This window comes from Vigna radiata, chromosome 4 (genome assembly GCF_000741045.1).
Source record: "Vigna radiata var. radiata cultivar VC1973A chromosome 4, Vradiata_ver6, whole genome shotgun sequence".
In the NCBI taxonomy this organism is placed as follows: domain Eukaryota; kingdom Viridiplantae; phylum Streptophyta; class Magnoliopsida; order Fabales; family Fabaceae; genus Vigna; species Vigna radiata.
This window is the reverse complement of record NC_028354.1, coordinates 5,379,972-5,402,683: the sequence shown is the minus strand read 5'-3', so window position 1 is coordinate 5,402,683 and position 22,712 is coordinate 5,379,972. Positions and strand designations below refer to the sequence as shown.

The following is a 22,712-nucleotide window of genomic DNA, read 5'->3' as shown; positions in this document are numbered from 1 at the left end:
GTTTAAAATCATGAGTCAAAATCCATTGTTAATTTTGAAATTAAACATTTTATCTTAATATATATAAACATATAATTGTAAAAGGAGTATGGTTGGAGGCAAAAGCATAGGGTGGGTGATGAATTATGGGAGCCCCACCTGAGAGGTTGTTCTAGAGAAGAAAGAATAAAGAAGTGGAGGATAGAGGGATAATGGATGACATTATAATGATGTAGTACTATAGCTAGGTATAAAACGAGACATGTACAACTAGAACTACAAGGTTGGAAAAGGGTTTCTTAATTAATGATGATTGAGTAAGAAGATCATGTGAGAGGGGCCACTCCAAAATGAAAAGAAAACTATATATGTGTGTGTGTAGTACAAGTGTTGCTCCAGAAACCAAACATCAAAGTTATAAATATGGTAAAAATATTAACAGCACATGCCTACCAATATCTATCTGGCCCGACCACTACTTGGAAACTTCTCTCCTTTCACCACAACAACAACAAAAGTTTCGGTGTGAGTTTTCATCACTTTGGTTCCACTTTTCATTAGATTTAAGACTCTCTTAATATTCAAAGACGGTTTACATATATATTTAATCAACGAGTTTTTTTAGAATTTTCAAATATTCTTAAATTAAATATTATTATAAACTTTAACATCTTAATTATACTCATACTCTAAAATTCATCAATTATTTGATCTAAAATAAAATTTTATTAAAAAAATTATAAAGCATATGAGAACACATTAAATTCATGATAAAGGATGAGTTATGAGTATAATACTTATCCATCATATTGACTTTTATTGATTTAATGTTTGAAGTATTTTGTTTATTAATATTCTGACATAAAATATGTTTATTATGTTCATTTATGTTTGACTTAAAAAGATAAATGTAAAAAATGTATAATGACTTTTTGTAATTAAATTGTTAAAATTTACATTTGACCAATAAGTATCATATGTGAAAATTGAATTTTACGTCTAACTTATATAAATCAAATGTAAATTTGTTTAAAAAAAACATATTGTGCTCATTTTTTCATCGTGTAAACAAAATCTAGACTACATAAATATAAGCACTGCACGTGTCTAAGGATTTTTTTCTACTATTAATGTGTGTCTAAAAGTTGTGTTTTTTTACCATTGAGGTTGATTTTTCTCATTTTCTCCCTTGTACATGTGATTGTTTTAACTTATCCATATAATCTTGATTTTGTAAAATTTACTAAAAATAGGTAGAATTTTTTTTGACTAAATTTTTTTATAGTTACTTATATTAGGTTGTATTTAAATGTAAAGTATTTACCTTATCAATTATAATAATTAGTTTTAAATTGAAATAATTAGTCTTTATTAGTTAATTATTGTATATTTACCTTTTATTTAATTTAATTATTAGTGTTAAATATCAATTATTATAATTGATATTATAATAATTAATATTAAATTGGTGGAGTTTATTTCCTTTTAACTATTTCCAATTAGGTTATCAATTTGTATATTTATACTATTGCAATCCAATAATCAAATAAAAAAATCCAAAATACTTTCTATGTGGTATCAGAGCAGGTTTTCTAATCCTTGTCTACTCTGTCTTTGTTGTCGCCGGTGGCTAGCGGCCTCCTAAAAGTATCTTTTTTATCCGATGTCTTTTATCTTCTACTTGTTCATGGATGGTTTGGTCATAAACTTTTTGTCATTCACGATCCTCTTCGTTTTTTTTTATCTTCTTCAACACAGGACGTCCCTCCTTCCTTTCTTTTTGCCTCCCATGGCCAATGACAACTCTTCATCTATTAGCAACCCTCATAAGCTATCAAAACCATTCACTTACATCACTCTTAGCAGTGTCACCAAGCTTCTGCCCTTAAATTAGTTGAAGCTCTTCTTGATGGCTATGATCTTCTCAAATATCCAGATGAATCCTTTCCTGCGTCGCTAATGACGATCTCCACCACCGTTGTACCTCCAACTCCGAATCCTGTTTATCAAACTTGTGTCGACAGGATCGTCTTATACCTCAAGCAGTTAAAGGAGTGTCTCCACATGGTCTGTTCAAGTTGCATCTCTCTTCCAGATCGTCCAAATAATTAGTTTTAAATTGGAATAATTAGTCTATATTAGCTAATTCTTGTATATTTACTTTCCCTTTATTTAATTTATTTATTAATGTTAAATATCAATTATTATAATTGATATTAAATTGGTGGAGTTTATTTCCTTTTAACTCTTTCCAATTAGGTTATCAATATTTATATTTATACTATTCGAATCCAATGATCAAATAAAAAAAATCATCTAAAATACTTTTTTATACAAATTGATGAATTTTTTATTTGATAATTGGATTGCAATAGTATAAATATAAATATTGATAACCTAATTGGAAAGAGTTAAAAGGAAATAAATTCCACCAATTTAATATCAATTATAATAATTGATATTTAACATTAATAAATAAATTAAATAAAGGGAAAATAAATATAATAAAGACTAATTATTTCAATTTAAAACTAATTATTATAATTGATTTGATCACAAATTTTCAATTTTAAAAATTTAGTGTTTAAAAGACTTTAAATGGTCATAATTTTTAATTCAAATATAGGACGAATACGCTCCAAAAATGGAAATGATTGAAAATTGAGGTTTTTAAATTTTAAAAATGCCATATTTTCATTCTTTTTCCTGATATTTTTTAACCAAATTTGTATACTTTACATATTTGTTTGAGATACCCATACTTTTAGTCTATAGAAATTGTAATGTAAACACATTATTATACATGCAACATACATAAATTTTAGTTTGTTATATATATATATATATATATATATACCATAAATTTATATATGGTATTTTATCATATGTAAATTTATATCACTAATACAAAAATTGTGTATAACGTTGAATATTTTGAGCTTTTAACGGTGAATTTTCGAACGACGTCATATCAGGAGACGTTAAATTGACGTCGAATTTTGTCAATATGCGACGTTAACTTAACGTCGAATTTTGTCAATATTCGATGTTAATTATTTTTTTATTTTTTTAATTAATCGTAATTCTTTTTTACAAATCAATGAGATCTGAAAATCAGAAAAATAATAAATTTCAAACAACAATAAAGAAGTTCAACCAAATAACAACCATAAACAAGTTAAAAGAAAAAAACAAACAAGTTCAACAAATAAGTTCTTAAAAACGAAAACTAACCTTCAAAAGATGAGTTCATTGGAATAAAATGTCATCACTCGTGAGAGAGAAAGCAGAATACGTCTATGAATGACAAGAACACGAAAATAATCGATCAAAACAAACGAAAATCATACATAAAGTAGTTAATTAACATGCATTTGTATCGAAGGAAAGATTATCTATAATGGTCGTCAAACTTCGTTTGAAAAAGTTTGAGAAGAAAAGAAGGTCTCGCGCGCTAAGATAAAGTAAATGAATTTTCAATCTTCTACTCAAATTTTTATTGAATTCACTGAACTTTTAATGTAGCTGGGGGACATTTTATATCATTTTGGGTCGAATTACAATTATAAAAGACGTTTAATAATTGTATTTATTTACAAAAATGTCACCAATTATTTTTAATGTTGACTATTCAGTAGTTCGACGTTGAATGTGTGACGTTATACGTTGATTGTATCTTCCGTAATTACCTCTAACTTAGATCAAACATACAAAAATTTAAAATATAAGACATTAAAAACCTCTTTTTGTGCCAGCGATAATTGAGGGTAACTATTAACTTAAAAAATAAAGATTATATATATATATATATATATATATATATTTACTTTCCATTAATATTTGTAAAGATGGTTTCTTAAAATGTATTTTTCTATGAACCACACTTCAAAATTTTATTTTAAGAAATCAAACTCAATTCCATTTGAATAAACTTATTAACGTTCTAAGAGCTTGCATACATGAACGTATACATAATTAATTGACATTAATTATCTAATTTTATAAGCTAGGTATAAGAGAAATATCATTTCAACGTATAAGTTTAACGCTTTTATAAAATAAATTAAGTCTATAAGAGTCCATATATATTGACAAGAAATTAGCCATTTCATTAAATTATTAAAAGTTTTGACTAAACTTAAATTACATACTTATCAACATGTTAAATCTTTTAAATTTTAATATACATTTTCATTAAGGTAGCATCAAACATAAAAAAATTGACAGTTTCTAATAAATTTAAGTAAAATAAATTCTACCAAATTAGTCAATTCCTAAACTGTTATATTGTAATTTTGTATACAAAAATTTATGCAAGATATGTATAAGTACATGATTTGATGGAAACTAATTATATTTCAAATAACATATTATCTGATAGACTAAAGTGATATAATGAAGTATAAATTAATTTTTAAATTATTAACATAATGTATTCAAGCATGAAAAATACGAAAAAGATAAAATGCAACAGTGAGGTGTTTTATTTGTTTAGAATGATTGGAAAATACACGAGGGAAAAAAACAGGGCAGGATAATAAAAACTAAACTCTCTTTAGTTAAAGAAATTGTGATAATAAAAATAATAATTAAATATATTTTAGTATTATGTAATAAAAAGGTACGAGCTAATATAAAATTATAAAAAATAAACTAAAAAGTTTAAAATTAACGTAAAAATAACATTACATGTCATATAAATAATAAAAAGCAATTAAGTAGATAGAACGTACATACATTTAATATTTGCGGGCCTTGACATTACAAACTCCGGGCTATTGTTTTCATCTCCACCATTACTAACTGCACCCACAACAATAAGAAGAAACAATTCAAACATTAAAGCTCTTCCCCATACATCTCACAATTCTCACCATGCATCTTCAAAATACCCATAATAGTTTTTTCAAAATCTGTACAGCTGCACACGTTATAGAAAAAAAACAGAAGGAATCTTTAATCAAGATTTTGTTTCAAAATTTAAAACAAAACCCTACACTCCCAAATAGTCCCTCTGTTTAGGGTTTTAAACTTAAAAATTTCAAACTAAGTCATCTAAATATAATTATAACATTGTTAAATCTTTTAAACTTAAAATTCTAAGACTTAATTACAAAATTTATTATTACAACATTAGTCTAATTCATTGAATATTACTCACTGATTGATAAGAATGGTAGTTAACTAGTGTACTATCAGATGATATTTATCTAGTTCGGAGTTGAAAGAGAACGAACAATAATAAAAAAAATAATAAATAGAATGGAAGAAAATAATTTGATAATTAAATAACAGTAAAAATAGGAAAAAGAGTAAAATCGAAAAAAATATTTTTTTGGTAAAAGTAAAAGAAAAACACAAATAATCACAGCACATAACTTAATCAATCACGATACAAATTTTTAAACAAATTAATTTATTTTAAACTTATTTATTATACCAACAATATTAGGGTAATGATACTTTGACATTCAGAATGTGACAAATTTTTTACACTGTCATGTGTCACATTATGGGTGGTCTACGTGTTTTGAAAAATAAAATGACAAAATGACGCGGATTCACTGTGGAATTCAAAATAAGTGACATATTCGATTCAAAGATGTCCTTCTGGTGCTAAAAGTTAGCTTAAACTACCCAATTATTTGTACATTGCTACCACTTTTCTTTCTGTACCATCACTTTAAAGAAAAACGTTTCCTTCTGGATAAAACTTCGATATAAATGTGTTCTTAAATGATAATTAATGAATTTTATTCAATAAAATTGGTTAAAAACCTTTTTTTTGTCCCTAAGTTAAGTTCTGATGATCAGTTTAGTCCCCGCTTTTAAAAATATCAACCTTTAGTCCCTATGATATAAAAAAGAATCAAATCAGTCATATTCGTTAACAAATCACAAGTTTTTCATTACAAAGGTTGAAATGTTTCATAGGGATACATTTTTCATATCACAGAGACTAAAGGTTGACATTTTTAAAAGCGATGACTAAACTGAACATCAAACCTTAACTTAGGGACCAAAAAATGGTTTAAACCTAAAAATAAAGTGTGGAGTTCAAAACAAGTGACAAATTTAAAAATAATTTCCTTGTGCTAAAAATTAGCCTAAACTACCCACTTATTTGTACATTGATACCAGGTCTGTTAATACACATTGAATCATGTCATTCTATCATTTTGTGAACCACTCAGAATATCACACGTATAAACGAATAAAGTTGACATAATAATATTTTTTTATCGACCAAACTGTTTCCGTTCATTTATATTTTTTTCTTTCAATTCAATCATAAAAATATATATCGATAATAATTTTTAAACCTGTGATTCTAATAAAACATTGGTGGGTAAGGCGTTTTTTGCTTGGCGGCATACTAAAGCCCCAAAAATATAAAAACCCGCCAACACAGAAGTCATCTTTCATTAAAGGAGCCAGGCCACGTCATCGATCCACACCAACTCTCTTTTCGCATCTGCATCGTACATAAAACAAAATCAACGGTAGAAAAACGCACTTGAAAACGTAACACACGGATCGACACACTGTCACTGACTCCTTATAAAAACGGATCTACATCCAAATCCACATATTACAACTACACCCACAGCTTCTCCTTCAACTCTCCAACGAAGGTAAATCAATTTCCCTAATTCTTAATTTGCAGATTATTAGCTAATTTGTTCAAATTCTTGTTCTGAATCTTTTTTTTTTTTTTTCTGATTTTGTTTAGAATTTAAATCAATTCGGTTGAGGTTTTATTCAAGAAGATGTCTGGAAGAGGAAAGGGGGGCAAGGGATTGGGAAAGGGAGGAGCTAAACGACACCGTAAGGTGCTTCGCGATAACATTCAGGGAATAACGAAGCCGGCGATTCGGCGATTGGCTCGCAGAGGCGGCGTGAAGCGTATCAGTGGTTTGATTTATGAGGAGACCCGTGGGGTTCTCAAGATTTTCTTGGAGAACGTGATTCGTGACGCCGTCACTTACACAGAGCATGCGAGGAGGAAGACCGTTACTGCTATGGATGTTGTTTATGCTCTGAAGAGGCAAGGAAGGACTCTCTATGGATTTGGGGGTTAGGGTTTTGGTCTTTATGTCGCTTGATTTTCCTCTCTGGGGAAAAGTCTTGCTGTCAAGAAAAGAAATGGCAGGGATTGGAGGTAGGTTTTGGTTTTCTTTGTTGTCTTTGTAGTTGAAAATGTAAGGGTAGGTGTGATTATCAGATTTATGTTTTGGGGATAGATGTTTTACTTGGTTTTGGTGCTTCTGTTATGTGCTGTAACTACTTTTCATGGAATTGAGAATTATATCAGATTTCAGTTCCCAGTCCATTCTTGCATCTCTAATTCAGGTAGCGTTATATCTTCTCTTCTGATTAAGTGCATAGCAATCAGTATCATTAAAATGTGGAAGTAAAGATAGAGAAGGTGAGATATGAGAGAAGGAACGTAATCGTAATATAAATTTTGAATTTTCTAATAATGTAGATTTCTTACATTAGTGTTTACAGCTTGTGCTTAACACACCTCTCTTCCTACAAACTCTTTTAGTATATGTAATTCTGTTAATTTTTTTTTTCTTCCATAAACTAAGTTTAACATTTTATTTTTAAATAAATTCCGGAAATCAGTGAGAGAAATTCTTTAAACAAATAAAATTACATATATATTAGTGGAACGAGGGAGTTTTGTTACATTTTTTAAAAATAATATTTTGGTAATTTTTGTTTTAAATAATATATTAATCAGATAATATTTTTGTTTTAAATAATATTTTCTAGCTGAGTTTGTTTTTGCTGTTCTGTTACATTAGCGAATGTTTCTTATGTTAAATGGGTAATAAAAATAAGGCATTTTGAAATACAATTCCCCTAATGGCATATTTAGATAAGTGATACAAATATGATTATTACTTGTCATAATTTACTATGATAACAGTGGTAGTATAAATATGCAGAAGGCCAATAATATATTACACTTATGAAATATTTGTTTTTTTTTTCTTAATTATTTATTTTAATGAAAAATTTCAAATTAATCCTTTTAAAAAAATTAAATTCTCTTAATAATTGAAAGTATTTTAATTAGATTATCTTAAAAGGATATTATTAATTATGTTAAAAGTTAAATATGTTTTTAGTCCTTATATTTGAAGCGATTTTGGTTTTAGTTTTTCTTTCAAACTAAGGTATAATTTAGTCCTTCAACTTTAGAAAATTCTGGTTTTAGTCCTTTTTACCAAATTTGTTTAACTTTATTTGTTGTTTTAAACGTGTTTATCAGTTAACATTGAAGCAAAAATGTGTCAAACAGTGTAAACAATCCAAATGCTATAATGAAACGTGCTTGAAACACTAAATAAAGTTAAAAAAATTTGGTAAAAAAGACTAAAACCAGAATTTTCTAAAGTTGAAGGACTAAATTATACCTTAATTTGAAAGAGAGATTAAAAGTAAAATCGCCCTAAAATATAGGGACTAAAAAGATATTTAATCCTTATGTTAACGACATAGCATAGGTAGATTTTAATTTTAATTTATTCTTTTATAAAATATTTATGGTCACATTTGATGTTTGGTACGTAATACTATTAATGTTACGTGATAATATTTATATAAATAATAATTTTATTTTTTTATCAAATTTATTATTTGTATATACTTAGTTTATATTAAAATTTAATGAAAAAAGTCATTAATAATATAGTATAACGTAATATGTTAAATAATTTCTTTTAATAAAAATATGAGTGTAATATTTATATAAATAGTAAATTTAGTAATAATTTTTGAAAATGAACAATATTTCATATTTAAAAAAATAGATGAAATTGAATTAAAGAAATATATAAGTGGATTAAATTGTGAAATTTGGTATAGATAACATTGTTTTATCACGTGTCATTAACATGACATGTAATAACAAAAGAAATTATTATTTTTTAAATTAAAAAAACAAAAATATATATATTTTGTTGAAAAAGATATAATTGAAACACCTTTTTAAAAAAGTTAGAATGTAATTAAAACTTTTTAAAAAACGAAGGTCATGGAATAAAAGAAATAATTAAAGCTTGTTTTTTCATTCTATATTTCTCTTGTCATATTATTTTATTTATCATTTTTATTCTTTCGGTAAATATATATTAAATATTGATGAATCTTTTTAATATACATCAATAATTTTTGTATGCATTCTATATGAAGACTTAATATAACCTAATTTATATTATAATACAGAAGGAATATGCAAGCATGACGTAGAAACGTCTCAAGGGAAAAATTAGAGTACATTCATGATTGCATATTTTGATTTGCTGAGAATCAAATTGATAGTGAAGAATTTAGTGAGAGTCGTTAGGTTTGTAAGAAATCCGAAAAGCCATTATGAAGTCTTGAACAACCAATATCACACATTAATATGTAAATATAATTAAGGTATATTAAAGAAAAAAAAAATTTACAAACATAGTTTTTTTATATTTAACACCACTCTTTTTTATTTTATATATTTTTTAAATAGAAAAATTTATTCTTTTTATGATTATTTTATTGTTAGTTCCTATATATGCACGAAAGAGTGCCATTCACATTAGCAAAAGATCAATTTCAAAAGAGAGTTTGAGAATTAAAAAACTCATTCTGTCACATCCCATTGCATCATGTTCTTTGTAGGGTTCATTATGCTAGAATGCTCTTGTGTGAAAACATTTCCAAAAGCTATGGCTTCTGTTTTCATATCTGAGTGTGTCAGCAAAAGACGTCTTCCCCTTAGACCAACCTATCTGAACCTCTACAAGTGGCCAGAATCTGATATGGAATTTGTGAAAACTATCAGAGATAAAGCAGAATTACTGAATGATGTGCAAGCAAAAGAAGTTGATAGCTTCTCCTGCAGGCAGATGTACCTAAGAAGCTACAAATTCTCAAAGAAGAAAGTTGGTGTGACTGAGAAGACATTGAAGTGTTTGAATAGACTGAAGGAAGGTGTGAATTGTGTGAGTAATAAACTGAAATTTAAGGGTAAGAATAAGGTTCTTGGTAGAGCCAGAGATGTTACTTATGCTGCTTTCTCAATCGTTCAAACCTTTCTACCCTGTTATGCTAAGGTTGATGTTCTTCATGATTTCTAATTCAACTTCTCCAATTTATCATGCTTCTTTTCCTTTTCATCTTCTTCTGCTTTATACTATGTTCTTCTGTCTGCTTTTTTCTCTGTTTTTTTTAAGAAAAACAGAAGGAAAAGATAAAGAAATGCTGCATAAAAACTTGAAACAGAATTGCAGCAGTGTTTTGCTAATTTCTTTCTGCTGCAGATTAATTTACAGCTGTTGCCACTTGTAATTATGTGAGAACTTGAATGAAAATAATATTTTATTATTATTATTATTATTACTATTATTATTATTATAGTGGCCCTTTCCACTGCTTACGAGGTGTTATGTTGTGTTAGAGAAATTAATCTTATGATGTAATTATACATGATTAGTTGATGGGAAATTTATTTAGAATTAAAAATAGTTATGCGTATAGAAAATTAAAAAAAAATATTCTGACATTTTATTAAACAGAGATAGTTCCTTATATCTATAGAAACTAAGAAATGTCTGCGTTGGTGGAAAATATAAGTAATAATGGAGTCGAGAAAATTTATATCAATCTGAAAAAAAAAACATAAAAAATCTAATAAAAAATTCAAATTTTGAAAACAAAAGAATACATCATATCAATTGTCGAGGTTTTTAATGCCATTTACCCTCTATATTTTTTTTTTATATTGCATTTACTAACATGATTATTTGAAATACATATTCCTACTAAGGATTATTTAATAGCTATGAAACACATATATTATATTTGTCATGTTGGTATATAATATATTGTAATTTTATGCATCATCAATGTAAAAATTTCACAGAATCAACTAGTTATGAACTGTTCAAAGTAAAATTTTAAAAAAATTGTAATAAAAGTTAATAGTTTTCTATCATAAGACAATTTTGGATGGTGATATAAAAATTACACTCATATAATTTTTTAAATAATCATTAAAATTACTTGAAACTATAAGATTACGAAACACATAATGTAAATATTTTAACTGATAAAAAGTAGGTTGAAGAATGTGTTGCTAATATTTCTCTCAAGATATTTGTATGTGTAATGCTATGAGCACTTTTTTGTTGATGATGACTTGCTGGTGGTACCATGTTGGTAGTAGGTGAAAAGGGTGTTAGAAGTTAGTGGAATTGGAAGTGATGGAAGTGAAGGACCTAAATTCAACGTTCTCATTTTGTTTTTCATTTCTCTGTCATATATGAACCACTAAATAGCAGACAAAGTATAAAAAAAGTGTAACAATTATGAAAACTTATTTCCTGGGAAACATTTTTCTGAACTAAAGTAAATCATTGCAGCTTTTGCAATGCAATTCTATCAGTTTACAAAAAGGAACGAAATGCAGATTTGAGTTGCTTCCAGCTGCATACGACCTGTTTCTGTTTCATATGTTTGGAAAACAATTCTGTAACTTTAGCTGAGAATAAACGTATAAAGTTTGTATTTTTAGTTTTAAATTTTAGAAAACTAAGAACCCTTTCTAAAATTGATTAAACAAACAAGGAATTAAACAAACTTTGCCACACTTGTTGCTTCAGGTGTTTCTGCATAGCTTACACAAGATTTTCACCAAACATGTTTCAACTCAATATTTCTTTACAAATCTATGAAATGCCTAGTCTTCCATGTGCGGGAAGAGAACTAGTGATCAGAAGAAAAACAACAAAAATCATAACATAAGAGTACTGTGACATAATTTGTAAGATAGGATATCCAGAGCCATCTATCTACCCTCAGACTTCACCAATTGTGAGAAGACCCTACTCATAGAAACACCCGAGAGATCATCAAGGCTTGTGCCTTCAAATTGTGTAGTAGAAGCACTTGCATCCTGGCTGATATTCTTGACCTGTGGAGAGAGTTCACCAATCATATTGGTGCTGTTTTCTTCAGGATCACCTTCAACCACAGCCTCTTGAAGTTGGAGAGCATACTCCAAATTCCACAAGACATCTCCCATAGAAGGTCTGTCAACACCATAATCAGCCAGGCATTTCTCAGCAGTTTCTCCAAACTTCCTAAGAGATTCTGGTCTGATTTTTCCTGCAAGTCTTTCATCTATGATCTGCTCCAACTGCCCCTTCTTCTGCCATTTCATTGCCCATTCTGCCAAGTTTACCATTTCCCTAGGAAGTGTTGGATCTATGACAGGTCTTGCACAAAGAACTTCAAACAGAACTACCCCAAATGAATACACATCTGACTTTTCTGTCAGTTGTTGCCTCCTGAAATACTCTGGATCCAGGTACCCAAAACTACCTTTCACAGCTGTGCTCACATGTGTCTGGTCAATTTCAGGCCCCGTCTTTGACAGTCCAAAATCAGCGACTTTAGCCATTAGTTTCTCATCAAGTAGGATATTTGCAGACTTCACATCACGGTGAATAACAGCTTTAGCATAGCCAGTGTGAAGATAATGAAGTCCTCTGGCTGATCCAATGCATATCTCAAGCCTCTCCTTCCAGCTTAAGCTAGGCAGATCTGAGCCATATAAATGACTCTTGAGAGTTCCTTTCTCCATATACTCATATATCAAGATCATTTCATTCCTTTCATCACAATAACCAATCAAAGACACCAGATGGCGATGGCGGAACTGAGACAGCATTGCAATTTCAGTTTGGAACTCTGCAAGCCCCTGCTGGGACCGTGGATTTCCCCTCTTAACTGCCACTTTTGTGCCATCACTTAACTCTCCTTTGTACACTTTACCAAAGCCACCTATCCCAATAACCCAACTCTCATCAAAGTTGTTTGTAGCCTCCTGAACTGCAACAAGAGGCACTCGGTACTCATGGTTTGAAGCAGCACTTAGTGTCGTGCCATTAGAATATTTACTTCCCATGGTATGAGAAGTAGTTCCATCATTGATGGATAAAGGAACCCATGTCTTTGACTGCCTTTGCCGTGCCAACTTTCGTCTCCTCATGCATAATACAAAGATAAGTCCAGCCAAGACAACTGCACCAACTACACCAACAACCACACCCACAATCATGCCAATACTCTTAGAACTTGAACCTGCACCAATAGCTGCAGGTACTGTTCCTGTGATGAGACTGCCCATTGAATTGTTTATTTTCATGATCTCCAGCCCATTCAAAATTGCATTCGGGTAATCCTTACTTAAACCAGAAGGACCAATACTTACACGAAGTGTATTGTTCACAGCCAACGGTGTAACCAAATCCATATGATATGGAACCCCCAAAGCATTATTAGTATGAGTACTGAGATCAAAATTAGCAGCAGCCATCTTGGAGTCAATATAAATATTGAAGTAGAGTGAATTGAGACCGTTAGAGACCACATCACAGAAGTGAAATCGAACAAGGTACTGAAATCCAGGACTCACATCAAACTTCCATGTCACATTGAAATTACTCCGGGGATCAAAGGACGAGTTCATCTCTGAGAGGGTACCATAAACAGTAGCGGGAGCGGTGTTTTCTGTTGTTAGACCACCTTTCTCATACTTGACAGCAGCAATATTACTAAAAGATTTGGCAAGGTTAGGTTCCAAAAGGAACCTTTGATCTGGAATCCAAGTTCTTTGAAGGGTGTCATTCACGGGGGTCACAGTTGGACCACCCATGTTAACCCTCCAAACTGTCTCCAGTGATTGCGTCACCAAACCAGATAAGGTAAACGATTGATCTAAGACGGAAAAAACATCATCAATTAGGTCATCGGGGGCAGAAACAACTTCAATGGCATTCACAAAGGCAGTGGAATTGCCAGAAGGGGCAAAGGTGATAACGAGGTTGTCTGAGGTTACATTCACAGAGTACTCCTTCATCACAGGATCTTTCTGCATGCTGGAGCTACTGAAAAGAACATGGTCTTGCGTGGCGACAGTGAAATTTGCAGCACCCAAATTGTACTTTTCGTGAGTAAAAGGAAAGATATACAGACGGATCCAGTGTCTCCCCTTTTGCTTAATTGAAAAGGTGTACTTTGAGGGTCCATTGAAGATTCTTGCAGTTTGATAGAGAGGCCAATCATCAGAGGAAGAAGCGCTTGATTTTGAGGAGGAATTGGCAAGAATATCTTCTTGTGTAGAAAGGAGATCCTTGAACAAACTATCTGCTGTGAAATTGCGCCTACCTACTGTAGTATTTGCAGATGCTCCACAGTCTATAAGATAATTATCAACTGGAACAAAGGTGGCAGAAAAACACACAAGAGGGAAGATTGATAAAAAACAGAGAAAAAAACCAAGATTTCTCCGATCAATCATTGTGGCCTCAACAAATGAATAGAGACCACTGGGGATATTGATTTTTTTCCCTTTCAACTTCTCTCTCTCTCTCTCTCTCTCTCTCTCTCTGTGAAGCTAATTGAAGCCTAGGAAGATTATGGCAGAAGCAGGAAAAGAACTGGTAAACCTTGCACTCATCAACCAGAAAACCATTGAAGTCAAAAACACAGAAAAAGACGGATAACAAAGAAAAAGATGGCACCTTTGTTATTATGCAGAAGCAATTTGAATCAAGGTAGAGGAGCAAAAGCGAAATCTGAATTCTGAAGCGACCCTTTTTGTTGTTTTGAGAGAAAGTTCAATACAGCTACTGACACGAGAAGAATAAATCCATTTCAGCAAGAATCTAGCTCAGCACAAGCTGGAATTATCCAGATGACAACCTTAACTATTGACACATTCATTCACACACTTTTTTAATATTTCGAAATTAAAATAAATAAATAAAGAAACAGAGAGCTGGTGAAGGAAAAATCGGTGGAAGCAGGGTCAGAACAAAAGGGTTTGTTGCGAGAGATTTTTCGGTGAAAGCATGTGTTTTGCAATAAACAAAACTGAGACAGGCCAGTAGTGTGCGTTTAGGTAAGATGTTCCAGAGCAATAAAAATGAAACAAAAAAAATACTACTATTTTAATTATAAAATTAATAATAAAAAAATGTCAGTGGTTTGATTTGACAATTTTGGTTCTTTTGGTAAGGTAGTTTGAACTTTAATATCTTATTTTATTATAGAAACTTTTTTTTTTCATCAAAGTAAATTGACGTCTACATGTGAAAATGGAAATGGATGAAGGAAATAATAGAAGGGAAAGTCGTTGTTGCAGTGTGAAAGATGATAGTAGAAGTGCCAACATGCAAAAGTGGAGAAAAGTTGAATCCAGTGTAATCTTATCGCGTAAAATTGAAGCTTCTCAAACTCCACTAACTACCAAGACTTCAAAACTTGGTCGTAATTAACTAATCGATAACTATTTGATAATGAGTTAAATATGTTTTTAGTCCCTATATTTTAGGGCGATTTTTTTTTAGTTTCTCTTTTCAAATTAAGGTACAATTTAGTCTTTTAATTTTAGAAAACTCTAGTTTTAGTCCTTTTTACCAAAATTTTTTAACTTTATTTGCTATTTCAAACACGTTTCATTATAGCATTTGGATTGTTTGCTATTTCTCAATTAACATTGAAGCAAAAATATGTCAAACATTGTAAACAATCCAAATGCTATAATGAAACTGTGCTTGAAACCGTAAATAAAGTTAAAAAAATTTGGTAAAAAGGACTAAAACTGGAGTTTTCTAAAGTTGAAGGATTAAATTATACCTTAGTTTAAAAGAGGTACTAAAACCAAAATCGCCTCAAAGTATAGGAACTAAAAACATATTTAACCCTTGATAATTTTCCTTTTACAATATTTTAATATCATTTACGTTATTACGAAATTTGTATATAGTAATGTTTATGATTATTATCATGAATTGTGAAATTGTATTAAAATGTTATAAAAAAGTATTGTCAAAAGTTATAAAGTGAGTTTTTAAAACTTAACTCAATATCACAAATCTGACATGTAAAGTGGAGTTTTCATCTTATTTATATATTATAATTTCGTTTTATATCGAATTGATATGAGACTTTCATAAAAATATCATTATCTTTAATTAATCACTTTAAAAACATTTTTATTTTCTTATTAAAATTTATTATTCATGTAAATTATAAACACAAGAAAAATATAATTGTAAAAATTTTCATTCTACTGAACAACATACCTTAAAAGTAATAAGAGAATGTATTATGTATCCTCTCTGCGGAGATTCTTGCGTGTATGGGGGAATACGAAATTCTTTTCGCACGTGAACAAATTACCAATGTCAAGTTTGATAATTCATTAATATCATTCCATGATACCAAATTTAGTCTTTTATTACTTGAATTTTTTCTCACTAATAATTTAAAAAATTGAATATTTTGTTGACTTGCTCCCAATTAAAATGAAAATTTCTTGATTTATTTTCTTAAAGATGATTTTATTGTTTTGAGAGGCCGTCCTCAAATATTATACGAAATTTGTCCCACCAAATGCTCCCAAGAGACAGAGATGCACTATAATTGTGGTGGGTGATTTAAGAATTTAATTTTATTATTTTAATATAATAAATTCAATTTAAAATATATAATTAAATGTAGTTCTCATCTAATAAGTTGTGATAGTGGAGAATTGAATTATATTTAAAATTTACTCTTTAATTTGATATCACAATCATAATTATAATCTATTTTAATGAAATTTAATGTAAATTTTATTTTGTAAATAACTTTTATGAAGTTAAATTAAGTTTAAAATTATATTTTTATATAATTATGTAAATCATGGTTCTAAAATTATATAAAATTTTATTTTTTTATAAAGTAAATGATAGTTCCCATCACGTATATGAGTAGGTCAACTTTTGTCTAGTAAAGTGTGAGTGATAAATTTGATGTATGTTTGAGTGGATGGACTAAGTTATTATGTCTTTATAGAAATTTAAGACGAGTCTAGATTGAATTTTTTTATTAATAAGTTATTGAAATAATAGTCATAAAATAATAAAAAAATATACTTAGAAAAGGTAGATAAATACCGATTTAATATAAAGTTTGATGATTGAATGTATAATGACTTGAAAATAAATAACATTAAAAAAGTGTAGCCAGCAAAAAGAGAACGCGTGGATTGATTTAGGTTTATGTTTGTTTTTTTTTTTTTTGTGTGGACCTGAGACAGCACGCCTCTCTGTTTGACACATGGCAATCAAAATGTGTGACACTGTACTTTCTTAAAATATTTTTTGCTATTTTTTATTATATAAAGTACACTATGTCAATTTCCTATTCAAAACAATAAAGACAAAAATTAATATCAGGATTTAAAGAATATTTATCACCGTCCCATAATTTACATTGAATAAAAAATAATATATTTTAATTAAGATGGAAAAATTGATCAGTTCAGTGTTATTTACTAACCAAAAGAAAAAATACAACTGGTTATTATAAAAAAGGATGATGACCAAAAAAGTTTGCCTATTGTTGTTTCATCTTTGAAATGGCAATTCATTATTATCTTTATTGCTATATTTAATGAATATAAAATTCTTATCTTGTCCTGATAATTGTGAGGAACAATATACATGTATCTACTTTTTTATGGACTTTTATTTATTATTTTAATTATTGGCTAGATATTTTTGTTTAAAAAATTCATAAATAAAGCATGTTGTTATTAAATACTTAACGTAAAAAAGATATGAATTTTTTATTCAATATGAAATGTCAAGAAATAAATAAATATTAAATAATTATAAAAAATAATAAATAGAGATCAAATGTATTTTTTTAAAATAAGAGTTAATATATTTTTTTAAATTACCTACAAAATATTAATGCAAGTATATATATATATATATATATATATATATATATATATATATATATATGTATGTATGTATTATTCTAAAGAATAAAGTATTTCTCATACTTAGATTTATATGTTAAATTAAACCAGCTGGTAAAAATTAAGACAGATAAGATAATTAAAATCGTGTCAACCCATTATCATCTTTAATTTTGCTAATAATCTAAATTTATTTAATATATCTTTTTATATAATTAAAGTCAACATAATATATATATATATATATATATATATATATATATATATTACAATATACTAAAATATACGTTATTTTATCATTTTATAATTGTTGTTTAATTTTAAAAAATGTTACTATAAACAATTATTATATTATAAGTTATAATTTGAAAATTAAATGAATAAAATTTTCCTATATAACATTTGTTTCGTGTATTTTAAACCCACCACTGAAACGTATTTTGATTTCACTTATTTTCGAAAATACAATTCTATATTCATATTATTTCCGTATGTTTGGCCGTGTCCGAATGCACATTTCGTCTTTCTTGCCGCTAATTAATACGTATGTCATCCACATTTCTCTCTATCAGAGATTTTCTTTTTTATTTTACATTTATGCAAGTAGAAATAATTTTAAAAATAACGTTGGAAAGTTGAATACGAAATATTTGAGGTATAAAATAATTATATTTATAAGATAGAAATAATCTTGTTGAGCCATAAAACTATATTTAATTAAAATATATTAATAGTGTAAATGTCTCATCAAGTATTAATATCATATATTAAAAAATTGATGCATTTATTTAATAGTTTTCATTATTTTAAAATATTTTAATTGTGGGAATACAAAGGATATTTATTTTACCAAAATAAAAAACTTTAACTTAATAAAAAAACATTATTTTGTAATAGGTATATGTATAAATATGCAAAATAAAAGAGGAAAATTAGGAGTGTAATTGGTCAGATTAACTCGACTTTAATCTAACTTATTTTGCAACTCAAATAGATTTACTTGAGCTAATTTATTTATTTATATTTGATAGTCTAACTCTGGTCAATTACACTTAGTCGTTGGGTTAAGAAATTTAAGAAAAAAACTACAATTTATTATAAAAATATATTTTGAAATAAATATTTTAATTATTTTATACAATTTGTTAGGTAATAACAATCTTTATAAGATATGCATAAATAATATTTTATGATAAAATTAAAATTATTTTTATTGTAAAGATATTGTGTTTTATTACGTATGAAGTAGTATTGTATTCAATGAGGGCAGGGAAATGAGTCATTAAAAAAAATATAAATTATATGAGTTTCAACATTTGAGTAAAAAAATTAAGAATTATTTCAATATGTGTGGATAGCAATTAAAGGATAAGTGTAATGAAAAGTGTTAGGATAAGTGTAATGAAAAGTGTTTGGATTTGATGGGTTGGGCTTTCTAAGAGTAAAATTCTTATAAGGGATTATCAAATTCTTAAATTCTTTCTTATTTCCAAAATTTAAAATCCTCATTTATTCTTCACTTTTTTTTTTCAAACTTAAAGCATAATTTTTTTTCTTTTTTTAATAAAAACTTTAATCTTTTAACTAAAATTTGAGATAAAGAGCACCAACTTTGAAATTGATTTACAATCTTACCGAAATCTTGAACGTGGATCTACAAATAAATAACAATGATCCTAAAGATAGAATTGTTAAAATGGGTTATAATCTATGGATTAATTTCGTCCACCACATATTCAGATCGGGTTGGATTTAAAAAAATTATATTTTTTTATGCGGGTCAAATTTTCACCCGGCTCATGCGAGTTGAACCTATGGTAGATCGGGTTGGCCCACTAACCCACCTACCTAAATTTATTTTATTAAAATTTAATTTTAATTTTATAAAAAAATATTTATTATTATTTTTTGCTTGAAAAAATTAATTAAGTTCCTCATTTTCAAAATTAATTAAACATCCATGGTAGTGAAATTTGGGAGTGAGATTTGTTTAGATTTGAACTATAGAAAGTTTGTAATTTTTTTTAAGTGAGCCAGTGAGCCAATCCGTTTACCCACCAACCTGTGGTGGGTCGGGTCGGATTTGAATTTTTCTGACTCGCTAATAAATGAGTCAGGTTGGGTTAATTCACTAAGTGACCAACCCGTAGTGGGCTGGGTCGAGTCGAGCCGGGTGGCCCGTTTTGTTAGCTTTACCTAAAGATAATTTGAATACTTTTGATGGTCGAAATGAGATTCTTTGTTGTTCAGAAAAGGAAATCTATTTGTAAAAAACTCTCTAACACTCGAGTTAGTAAGAGAGTTCAAATCTTTTAAAATATGAGATATTGAATGAGTATTCAACGATAAATACTAGTTATATTTATATAATCCATATGGATCATGCACCATGTTATCATTGAAATAATAATTAAGTCAAGTATATATTACGATAAAGTAATTCATAATAATATAATAATATCTCATTATAAATAATAATCATAATACTAAACTACTTAAATTACTTATGATATATACGATATTATTTTAATAGATATAAGTTTAAACTGTTTTAGAGACTTAATGAACCTTATTGGACTATACTATTTAGTATCTCTATTGGATTTGATATGAAATTTTAGTTTTTTTTTTTTAATTTCTCCTAACATTTTATTAAATTATGCATGCACTGGTTCATTGGAGAAAAAATGTCTCGAGTTTATATTTTGATTTGAGGTGTTTTGATGGTTTGGATGGACTGTTGAAGTGATTAAAAAGTTTCTGTGATTTTCCAAAATCGAATTTACTTATGTTATAAGGAAATGAAGGTAAAATAAACTACTTATATTTTATTATGTAAATTTAAGAGCAGATAACCAAACGAGTTAAAAGTAATATAAATGATTGCATGTGTAGAAAAGTTAATCAAGATGTCACATTTGTTTGACTTTTAATTTAATTGGAAAATATATTAAACTTATGTTAATTGTGCTATTGAATTTAAATTATAACTATGAGTTGATTCTTTAATGTTTTACTCACTAAACTAAAAGTTTTGTATAATTTAAATGTTATTTAAGCTATAATTTTTAGTTGTTTGATGATTCATAATTAATGTAGAGATGATTTAAGTGTACTTTGTTAATTAAATTAAAATGTTGTGCACGTAGATGATAAATGACCAAGGTACACACACATACATACATATATATATATATATATATATATATATATATATATATATATATATATATATATATATATATTTATATTTATTTTGATATATGTCTCACTCTTTGTTCAAGCAATATATAAAATTGATATTTTCTTAATTTTATAACATGTTTTATCTGTTTAAATTAGTTCTTATATATGCTTCCAAATAAGATATAACCATAATACCATATTGTATTTTATATCCTTAATGTTTTACTTAGTGATAATTTGTTATATCTGACACAAGAGTAAACAGGTTAAATAAATTGTCAAATATTCAAGGTTAAAAATGTAACAAAGAAAAAACTAATTATAGAATTAATTATATTAGTATTGATTATATTACCATTTGAGGCAGTAACATTTGTAGAAGATATCTCAAACAGAAATTATAGTTACATTCTTAAGTGACTCTTATAACAACACTTTTAAAATATGGTAATAGTGAATCATATTTTTCAAAAACGTTTTACTTTCACCAAAATGTAAATGGAAAATTATATATATATTTTTAAAACTCTTGCATTAAACAATAAATTGTAAGAAATTAATGTTAAGAGTAATATATTAAAATAAAATCTTATAATATTACTTTGCATTTGTGTCAGTTAAGGAGAAAGTTGATGTGCTTTTTGCATGGAATTATTCTCATAAATTAATAATCATATTATCGAGAGAGCATCGAATCAAAGCCACGTGCCATTGCGTCCAACTTCATTTTTCTCTTTTTCTTTTTGGTGTTCAGATCTCTCTTCATATATAATATAAAACATGAATTCATTTAATTTTTTAAATTACTTTTTATTGCGTAGATCTATTTTTCAATTAGTATATTTTAACAATGTGTACCAGATTATAGTGAAAAAAATAGTCTCATATATTATGAATTCTAACTTTAAAGTCAAGGATATTTAAATAATTTTCATTCTCAAAATTAAAAAAATCCCAAACTCTTACTCACATCTTTCATCTCTCATTCTTCTCTATCCTTTCTCTTTCATCTCTCACTCCAACCTTTTTTCTTCTGTCATCTCTGCTGTGGTTACAATTAAAAAAAATCATAAACATGACTCTAAAAAAAAAGAAACCTCCAAACCTTTACTCACCTCTCTCATTCCTCTCAATCCTTTCTCTTTCATCTCTCACACTCCAACCTTTTCTGTGTCATCTCTACTGTAGCCCCAATTAAAAAAATCAGAAACACTGACTGTTAAGCAATTTCTTACAAAAAATCATTTTATAATGAGTTTTCATTTTATAATTTTTGTCTTATCTAATTTTATCTAATCTTCACAAGCATGATGACATAGAAAGGAATTGATAATTCGCATGGAAAAAATCAGAAACACTCACTATTAAACAATCCCTTACAAAAAATGATTTTATAATGAGTTTTTATTTTATAATTTTTGTCTTATCTAATTTTATCTAATTTTCACAAGCATAATGACATTAGAAGGAATTGGTAATTGGCCTGAAGGTTTTTTAAGAGATGATGATTCAACATTTGCAGATGATGAAAATTGTTTAACGACGATTATTTCTAATTTTTTTTCAGTTGGATCTACTATAGGATGATGATAGAGAAAAAGTTGGAGTGAGAACGATGAAAGAGAAAGAATTGAGAGAAATGAAAGGGGTGAGTAAGAGTTTGGGGTTTCTATTTTTTTTAGTTTTGAGAATGAAAATTATTTAAATATCCTTGACCTTAAAACTTAGAATC

The 22,712-nt window shown here is 28.0% G+C and overlaps 3 protein-coding genes across 3 annotated transcripts; 2 read left to right on the top strand and 1 right to left on the bottom strand.

The window, feature by feature from the left end:
- The first annotated feature begins 6,496 nt into the window (after positions 1-6,496).
- Positions 6,497-7,312, top strand: LOC106759460 (histone H4). The gene is made up of 2 exons (XM_014642638.2): positions 6,497-6,614; positions 6,713-7,312. The coding sequence occupies exon 2, from the start codon at positions 6,750-6,752 to the stop codon at positions 7,059-7,061; it is 312 nt and encodes a 103-aa protein (XP_014498124.1). The 5' UTR covers positions 6,497-6,614; positions 6,713-6,749; the 3' UTR covers positions 7,062-7,312.
- Positions 7,313-9,593: 2,281 nt separating this feature from the next.
- LOC106759117 lies at positions 9,594-10,297 on the top strand. Its single transcript, XM_014642122.2, has one exon. The coding sequence runs from the start codon at positions 9,642-9,644 to the stop codon at positions 10,110-10,112; it is 471 nt and encodes a 156-aa protein (XP_014497608.2). The 5' UTR covers positions 9,594-9,641; the 3' UTR covers positions 10,113-10,297.
- Positions 10,298-11,588: 1,291 nt separating this feature from the next.
- On the bottom strand, positions 11,589-14,922 carry LOC106759317 (receptor-like protein kinase HERK 1). The gene has a single exon (XM_014642434.2). The coding sequence runs from the start codon at positions 14,336-14,338 to the stop codon at positions 11,822-11,824; it is 2,517 nt and encodes an 838-aa protein (XP_014497920.1). The 5' UTR covers positions 14,339-14,922; the 3' UTR covers positions 11,589-11,821.
- Positions 14,923-22,712: the final 7,790 nt, after the last annotated feature.